This window comes from Antechinus flavipes, chromosome 4 (genome assembly GCF_016432865.1).
Source record: "Antechinus flavipes isolate AdamAnt ecotype Samford, QLD, Australia chromosome 4, AdamAnt_v2, whole genome shotgun sequence".
Lineage (NCBI taxonomy): Eukaryota > Metazoa > Chordata > Mammalia > Dasyuromorphia > Dasyuridae > Antechinus > Antechinus flavipes.
The window spans coordinates 185,676,605-185,685,007 of NC_067401.1; the positions used below are offsets into that span (position 1 = coordinate 185,676,605).

The following is an 8,403-nucleotide window of genomic DNA, read 5'->3' on the forward strand; positions in this document are numbered from 1 at the left end:
GCTCCTTGGAGTCTGCCCTTTTCTTCTGGTAGGAGAACCTATCTAAATTTATGTTTTCTTGGGGAGGAAGCCCTTTCCATTTTCCCCATCCCGACCGAAGAGGAGGTACAGGAGGGAAGGTCACCAGCTGGAAGAGAGGCACTCCCATTTAAAATATCCCATTCGCTTTGGAGCCTTTTCTCCACTCCACCGCCCCCTACGTGTCCTACACGTAGGCCAAGCTACGTAGTTTGGTTGCGCCAAGCTCTGAATCACGCGCAGTCGCTGTAGTTTGCCAAACCTTGCTTCCGCCCCTCCCCCCTCCCACCTCAGGCAGCGTACAACGCTCGGCGGTCGCTCATCAGTGCCCCCGGAAGTACTTGCGAATGAATCAGGAAATGATGAAGTCCATGAGGCCTGTAGGAGGGCTGAAGTGAGAAGGAAGAAGAGGTAGGTATTCTAAAGACTTTCGGACCCTGGTCGCGCCTGCGCAAAGCATGGTCATTACTGGTAGCCGCTGGATAAGTGGGGGAGGCTGGGGAGCCCAGGGTGGCACTCGACCCCAACCCCGTTGGCTAGAGTAGGTGATGGACTCGAGGGAGTGGCGGGGCTCCTGACGGGAGAGGCACGTGACCTGCCCACATGCCCCAGCGGTGTAGCCCAGATGCTCTCTCTCGGGCCCCACCCTCAACCTTGGGAGTCCGGGTCTGGGATGTAGTGGGGGTGTCTGGGGTCTATGCTCCCTCCCTCTTGCCTGGCTGTCGGATCGCGATGAAACCTGGTTTTCCCACCTCGTTTCTTCCGGCTGGTGGGGAGGGCCCTCAGATCCGCCCTTCCGAAGAGTGGGTGCCCCTTTACATCTCTGTGATAATGCTTATTCCCCAACGAACCAGATTTCTGCAGATTCATTTCGGGGACTGGATTGTCAGTGACCAAGTATCAGGATCTACACCCCAGTCTGTGTGACAGCACCCTGCCGGTCACCATGCCGGCCTTGCTGGAACGCCCCAAGCTCTCTAATGCCATGGCTAGGGCATTGCATCGACATATAATGATGGAACGGGAGAGGAAGAGACAGGGTGAGTGAAGGTGCTGGCTAGCTCAGGACTCCAAAGGAGCAGCAGCACATTGTAGTCCTGCATGCTAAGCGATCTGTTCTCTAGTTATGTCGGTGGGTAAGGGAGGAATAGTTCCTATAAAGCATTCTTAAAAGGAATCCCCACTTCATAGTTAAGGAAACTGAGACATACAGGTTATTGAGTTGTCCAGGAAGTGTCCGAAGCCAGATTTGGAAACTAACCTTCCTGCCTCTTTCCAGTATGAGCTGTTTCAAGTTCTCAGTGCCTCTTGAATTGTGGAGTCACCTTCTCTATCTAAGCCTATTTTAAAATGAGGGGGTTGATGTCTGAGATCCCTTTTAGCTTTAAGGTTTTAATCCCATGCCCCTTCCCCAGAGGAAGAGGAGGTGGACAAGATGATGGAACAGAAAATGAAGGAGGAACAGGAGAGGAGGAAGAAAAAGGAAATGGAAGAAAGGATGTCACTGGAAGAGACCAAAGAACAGGTAAACAGATTTACACACTCATACACACCCTCTTGTTCTTCATCCTGCCCTCCCCCCCCCCCCCCCCCCCCCATTCTGGCAGACTTTCTTTCACTGTCTGTGTTCTTCTCAGATCCTTAAACTGCAAGAGAAGCTCCTGGCCCTACAAGAGGAGAAGCACCAGCTCTTTCTACAGCTCAAGAAAGTTTTACACGAGGAGGAGAAAAGGCGCCGTAAGGAGCAAAGGTGGGGACATGGAGGGACAAGGCATACACTAAGGAAGTATGAACTCAGGTTCTTATCTTAACTGTGCCACCTGTATTAATCTTATCTTAGTTTTTAAAATTTACTTTCTTTTAATTTCTTTGGATTCCCGTTTCATCTTCTGTGACCTTCTGATGAGTTTCCTTCCAGTTTTAAATCTATAATCTTCCCTTTCAGTGACTTGACAACGCTTACATCTGCAGCATATCAACAGGGTCTGGCTGTGCACACAGGGACACATCTTCTCAGCATGCAAGGTATTGAAGTGGACAGGGAGGGTGGGTACAGGTAGGGAAAAGATCGTGGAAAGTTTTGAGTCCTGAGAGCCTGCAGCCTTCAGAACCCCACACACTTCACAGGAAGCCCTGGAGGACACAGCAGACCAGGAACTCTCATGTCTGCTGATAGGGCCAAGCAGATGTTTGGACCCCAAGTGCTCACGGTAAGTGGACAGAAACACCCAACATCAATCCCAACATTATGCTGTTTTGAAGGTAAGAATCTAATCATAAATTGTAGCTTTGAAAAAGTTTAAAGATGCTTTAGAGGTAACCAGAACCAGGACTTGCTTGGATTCCCTTATCTTACCTCTTTAAAATATGGAAATTGCTTTGCAAGCTTGATTGCCAGCTATCATCTCAAGATCATTTAATCTTTCAATCTTTTCCAGACCCGTCATTTTGTGGGGTCAACAGCTTTTGCAGGAACCTCAGAACACGGGCAATTCCAGGGTAGCCCTGGAGGGGCCTATGGGGCAGCCCAGCCCCCACCTCACTATGGACCTACCCAGCCAGGCTATAGTCCCAGCCAACAGCTCAGAGGTAAGACCAAAAGGGATACAACTAAGAAAGAAAAGGTTGTAAAAATTTGCATGCTCTTATCTGTGTCTAATCACCTCCCCTCAGCCCCTTCAGCTTTTCCTGCTGTTCAGTACCTGTCACAACCACAGCCACAGTCCTACGCAGTACATGGCCATTATCAGCCAACACAAACAGGTATGTGCATTCTTTTACCCTGGCTCCCATATCTCTTTTCTCTGTATTCACTAATTGTCACTGAGATTGTCCCCCTTTTATCCTAGGGTTCCTGCAACCTGGCAATGCTCTGTCTCTTCAGAAACAGCTGGAACATGCTAATCAGCAGTCTGGCTTCTCTGATTCGGTGAGAATCCTACTCTTGGGGGTAGTTTTATATGAAGTTTAATAATCCCGGAGTGCTTGACATATTATTGTATGTTACAGTCTTCTCTTCGTCCCATGCATCCCCAAGCTCTGCACCCAACTCCTGGGCTCTTAGCCACACCCCAACTTCCTGTACAGATGCAACCATCAGGAAAGGTGAGAACTCAAGTGGTACTCAAAAGAATTTTGAAAATGGGGTTACTGACACTTAATACTTTCCTACTTTGTTCCCCACAGTCAAGCTTTGCAGCTACCAGCCAATCAGGTCCCCGACTCCCTTTTATTCAGCACAGCCAGAACCAGCGTTTTTATCACAAGTGACTTGATTCAGGGTAATGTCCATCTCCAACTAATAAAAGTTATGTATATTGTCATCAGTGCCTTGTTTCCTGCTGTCTGAATTCCTTTAAGTCTCTCAGCCCACTGGTATGGAACCCTAATGTTTCTCCCCTATGAAAACAGCCAATTTATAAACGCTGGACCATTTCTGAATCCTCTCCTTCTGGGATTCAAAAAAAGTATATGAAACGAGAAGTCATATTAAACTTGTAGTTTTATTCAGGTTTGATTTTTAACAAATGTGTCAGGGAGAAAACCGCAAGGAGGAGTGGGGCCCATGGGTGCTAGAGGCCCTCCTGGATGCCTGAGGAGGGGAACAGAGCCCCTCCCCACTCCTGTCTCTTCTCCCACTAAAGAGATTTGGGGAAAGACACAGGCAGAGTGGGAGAGGGGGGATAGTCTGGTCCCCTGTTGGAGGAGGGAGTGGTGCTAGGTGAGGTATAGGGAACCAGGGGGCCAGACAGGAAGATAGGAGATGGGGCAGAGGATTTTTGCCAGAATCCAGAATCCACAGCTTTCTGCTTCCAGATTGATTAAAAAAAAAAAAAAAAAAAACTAAATCTCAAGGAGCCCCCATCCCCTCTCCCCCACCAGGGCTGTAGTGTGAGGTGGGGGAAAGAAGGGGGCAGTTTTATCAAGGCCCTGCCCCCATCTTGTCCAAGGGGTTGGGGGAGATAGGGCTGGACCTAAAGGGGAGGGGGTGGGAGGAGCTCCCCGGACTGAGAGAAAAAACCCAAAATAAAACATCAAAGAAATAGAGTAGGCGTCCAGCCAGGGCGGGGCCAAAGCCTGACCAGGCTGGGGAGGAGAGGGAAGGCCTCTTCAGGAGCAGATTGATGCTGCTGCTGCTGCAGCCGCCACCATCCTGAATATGGAAAGAAAAAAAAATTAATACAACTAGCAACACAGAAACGAAGCAACGGACTTGGGAGTGGGAGTAACCCACAGGCAAAGAAAAGTGTTCTTACCCACCTGGGGGCCAGTTACTTTGCCATGGCCTTGATTGCAACAGCTGCTTCCTCTGTCATGGCTGACAGCACTGTTATCTGTAGGAAAAGGAGATCAAGGTCTAAATTTCTTACCATAAGTGAAGGTATGAAGGATGAAATGAAAATTGAAGGTAGGACATGGAGATTAGGACTTACCAGGATCTCTTCTCCACAATCATACTTCTGCTCAATCTCCTTGCCAAGGTCACCCTCAGGTAAACGAAGGTCCTCCCTCACCTCCCCACTGTCCTGAAGCAGTGACAGGTAGCCATCCTGAATCCCAATTAGCTAAGGACAAAGAGTAAGGGATGGGTAATGCAAACAATTCTTTCCCTTTCTATCATGAATCCCATCCCTTACTCAGCCATGAATTTCTTCCACATCTCCTTACTTCCCCACAACTTGGATGTTCTTGTTCAACCCCTTTTCAAATACCTGGAAATCATTTCTCTTGATATTGGGCACATCCATGTTGTGGGTTGAAGGGCAGATATCTTCATATTTCTTCCCAGTAAAGATATCGATACCAACCAGATGAACCTGGATGTGTATATATATATATATATATATATGTATGTGTGTGTGTGTGTGTGTGTGTACATACACACACACACACGTTTATCAAGTAGAATATTAAGATAGTACAGATTCTTTCCCTTCTTCCCCCAAATGAGTCAGGTGATTCATGTCAATGAGAATTAATGGTCCCAAGAAAGAAAAGAGGCAGAAAGAAAAGCATTAGTTATTAAATGGAAAGAGGTAAGAGCCCAAAACTTAAGGATAATAGTCAAGAGACCGGGACACTTGGGAAAGAATGTGTTTCTAGGAATATGGGAAACTGCAAAGTTTCCAACCTCCAAGGACAGGAGAAATGATTACTAAGTAAAAGGCTGAAGTGCCTATTAAACAGGCTATGTCTGAAGTAATTAAAGGAATAGGAAGAAAAGAAGAAACCTGGGCAAGAAATGGAAAAATTGCTTTAAGAGAAATTATTAGGCTTTAGGTAAGAAGAATGATATTGAGGAAAAGTCAGAGAAGCTTTTAAGAAACAAAAAGATTAAGACCAACAAGTAAACAGACAAAACCTGGAATTTCAGTATATATTAAAGTGTTCCTTTAGCTCTTTCGATGCATCATACAAAGAGAAGATTACATCTAAGAATAAGAAAAAGCTAAGCTACTCAAGTAGAAAGAGAAGAATGTAAAAAGGGTTTGAAGGGTGGGGAAAACAGGAAATAAGAGAAAGCCAGGAACTTCCCATCAATAAGGTAGAAAGAGGTTACTGAATGAAGCCAAATGGTGGAAAGAAGACTCTCAAGAGGTATTCAGAAATTGAAAGAGATAAAAAGAATGGGAAGTTTAAGATGGAGGAATAGAAAGGCAAAATACTGAGGTAAAGAAGTACTGATTAGCTAGTAAATCAGAATGGCAAGGTTGAAGGCTTTCTGGCAAAGAACACAGGTTTGGTAAAAACAAAGCAGGCTAAAAGATATAAGCAGGCTGGAAGCAAAAGACAAAAAGAGGTAGAGTTTCTGACCTTGGCATGGCCATGCTTTCCAGTCTTGGAGGTGGACATTTCAACTATCTTACAAGGCCGGCCTTTGAGCACCACAAAGCCATTTTTGCGCAAGGCAGAGCATTGCATGGGAAAGGTAGCTGATGCCCCTGCATCCCCCGTCTCGAAGTCCAGGTCATCTGCCATTTTGAGAGACTTCTATTCCAACTGAGAAAGAGAAATAAGAGTGTTATTAAGAGTTCTTTAGGTTTCCTATGTCTATTCCCCTAATGATACCCTACCTCTTTCTGTGAATTTGGGAGATTTGTCATATTACTGATAGGAAGAGTCTTATAAAAACCTATTTCCCTTTCCCCCATGTGTCACCCTCCCCCCCTCCCCCAAAGGGAGTCAGGGCTATAATTAGTTAAAGAGCTCTGAGCAACTGGGTGGAGTTGGGCTAATGCTAGGGGACTGGGTGGAGACTCAAGAGTTTAGGGCTCCACCCACAGTTGTCACACACTCCCCTACACCTACCAGTGGTACAAGAATGCTCAAGGCACTTTAGCCAGGGAGATTCCCAGCCACCCAAACCTAATCTACCAGATTTTCTCTGGGTAAAGGAAAAAAGGAAAAAGGTCCACTCACTCTCTGACAAGCAACCAGCTACAGTTCCCTCAGAAAACCCAAATATCAGGCCTTCCCCCCCCCCCCACGAACCCTCCCACTTTTCCCAGTATGCAGCTGCACTATAACAGGCCTTACTTAGGCCCAAGCAGCACATGGGCTAAGTTTGGGTTATAAATCCAACCAAAGGGCTAATCTAGTCGTGGTAGTAAAAAAAAGTTTCACGGAGTATAAATTTAAACATTTAGCATGGAGGCAAAAGTCCCTGATTTAGAAAAGGATGGCTATATTAGAAAAACAATGGCCATCTGGAAATTCTATGTCATGGTTTGAGAATTCAACAGAGGTTTCCAAGTACTAGCCCAAAATCTTTTAAATAAGATATTTTTCTGCCCCATTTCCCCTTTACATAGTGCAAACACAGATTAAGTTTGCCAGGGCTTAAGTAATAAAGTCACCACCACTCCTTTCCTGATCATCACTGAAATAGTTCTCTTTATGCTTCCTACCTTCTCAAATCCCTCACTCCAAAAAAAGGGGATAGATAGGTAATAACTAGTATTGATTATATAATGATAGGTATGAAGCCTAAGTGGCAGAGTTAACATATGTGAACAGGGGCCTGTCCAATCTACTTTAAACACTAATGTTGAAATCAACCCCAGATCGACAATTTAGCCCCCTTAATTTTGTCTCATATACCTCCCCCTTTAAATGTTCCCTCCTCTTCTTTGCTTATCCTCTGGACCCTCAACTCAGGATTTTGGGAGATAGGAAAATGGCCCACTTTCTCCCTTGCCCTTCCTTTGGTGCCTCTCCCTACCCAGGGCCCCTCACCCCTTTGGCAGAGGTCTCAAACCCACGATGTGGCAGAGTTCTAGCCACCTCCATGGGGTCCCTCTCCGGTCTTGGATTTCTTGCCCCCTCCCTCAAGACCTAACCTAGGCCATGTGGTTTTACAGTTCCCCTCCCTCCCAATCAAAGCCACCTTCTCCAGCAGAGGGAAACCGAGGGATTTCCCCCAACGCCCCCCCCACAAATCCAACTTCCTGTACCCCAGAAGCCCCTCCCCCAAGTCTCTTAGCTCTCCTATGCCTTCTCTCCCGCGTGCCCCACCACGGCCCTCACGTGCCCAACCCCCGACTCAATCTTTCCCCAGCTCACGTGTGTGCGTGAGGCGACCCCAAATCCCTCCCCAAGTCCCAATCCCAAGCCCAACGGTCCCGCGTGGCTCATTCTCTCCTCCTCCCCCCTCCCGACTCACCCACGTGGTCTCAATCCCTCCCCATCCCGCGAGATGAAACCAATCTCCGGTCCCCTCGTGGTCTTCTGCTTCAGGTTCTCCAGCGTGGCGGCCCCGCGCTCGCCGTTCAACCTTCCCCCAACACCCCCCTTAACCCTGCGTCGCGCCAACGTCACCCGCCCGGACTGTAACCGCCGCACCACGCGCCAGACCCGCAGGGTGAGCGCGCGCTCCCGCCCTTTCCTTCGCGCTCTCACCCCAAACCTCCCAAGCTCGGGCTCCACGAGGCGACCGCTTGCACTTCCCCTCCCCCGCCTGTCCGCCGGCCCCTCCGTTCCACTCCATTCCATTCCCTCCACAGCCTTCCCAACTGGGGCATTTGCGCACGCGCACACTACCCGCCCTCACCTCGTGCGAACGTACCGACTGGACCCCCGTCCGTCCACCGCAAGCTCAACCACTACCGCCAAGCTTACTACTACTGCTACTGCTGCTGCTGCCGCCGCCGCCGCCGCCGCTGCCGCCGCCGCCGCCGCCGCCGCCGCTGCTGCCGCCGCTGCCGCCGCCGCTACCGCCGCCGCCGCCGCCGCCGCTGCTGCTGCACACGGGTCCTAGTGCGCAGGCGCTGGCTCCCCACTGACCAACCAAGCAGCCGTCTGACAGCCGCGCAAGCGCTCTCTGCTTCTTTTCCCCCCACCCCCTCCGTACTCCACCCCCGCACTACGCAGGCGCACCGGTTCACA

At 48.8% G+C, this 8,403-nt stretch overlaps 2 protein-coding genes across 4 annotated transcripts; one reads left to right on the forward strand and one right to left on the reverse strand.

Annotated features, from left to right (window-relative positions):
- The first annotated feature begins 313 nt into the window (after positions 1–313).
- Positions 314–3,341, forward strand: GPS2 (G protein pathway suppressor 2). The gene is made up of 11 exons (XM_051995855.1): positions 314–429; positions 873–1,058; positions 1,434–1,543; positions 1,656–1,768; positions 1,964–2,043; positions 2,146–2,228; positions 2,457–2,607; positions 2,692–2,781; positions 2,868–2,947; positions 3,028–3,123; positions 3,205–3,341. Exons 2-11 carry the CDS (start codon positions 965–967, stop codon positions 3,286–3,288), a joined length of 981 nt encoding a protein of 326 aa, XP_051851815.1. The 5' UTR covers positions 314–429; positions 873–964; the 3' UTR covers positions 3,289–3,341.
- A 161-nt stretch (positions 3,342–3,502) lies between these two features.
- EIF5A (eukaryotic translation initiation factor 5A) lies at positions 3,503–8,196 on the reverse strand. 3 transcript variants are annotated; one of them, XM_051995857.1, is made up of 6 exons: positions 8,084–8,196; positions 5,833–6,018; positions 4,731–4,835; positions 4,452–4,583; positions 4,279–4,352; positions 3,503–4,171 (listed from the first exon to the last, which is right to left on the reverse strand). In XM_051995857.1, the coding sequence occupies exons 2-5, from the start codon at positions 5,995–5,997 to the stop codon at positions 4,290–4,292; spliced, it is 465 nt and encodes a 154-aa protein (XP_051851817.1). In that variant the 5' UTR covers positions 5,998–6,018; positions 8,084–8,196; the 3' UTR covers positions 3,503–4,171; positions 4,279–4,289. The 3 variants fall into 3 exon arrangements, with proteins under 3 accessions (XP_051851817.1, XP_051851818.1, XP_051851816.1); XM_051995858.1 differs by having other exon boundaries at positions 4,275–4,352; positions 8,069–8,186; XM_051995856.1 differs by having other exon boundaries at positions 8,069–8,185.
- Between the last annotated feature and the right edge of the window lie 207 nt (positions 8,197–8,403).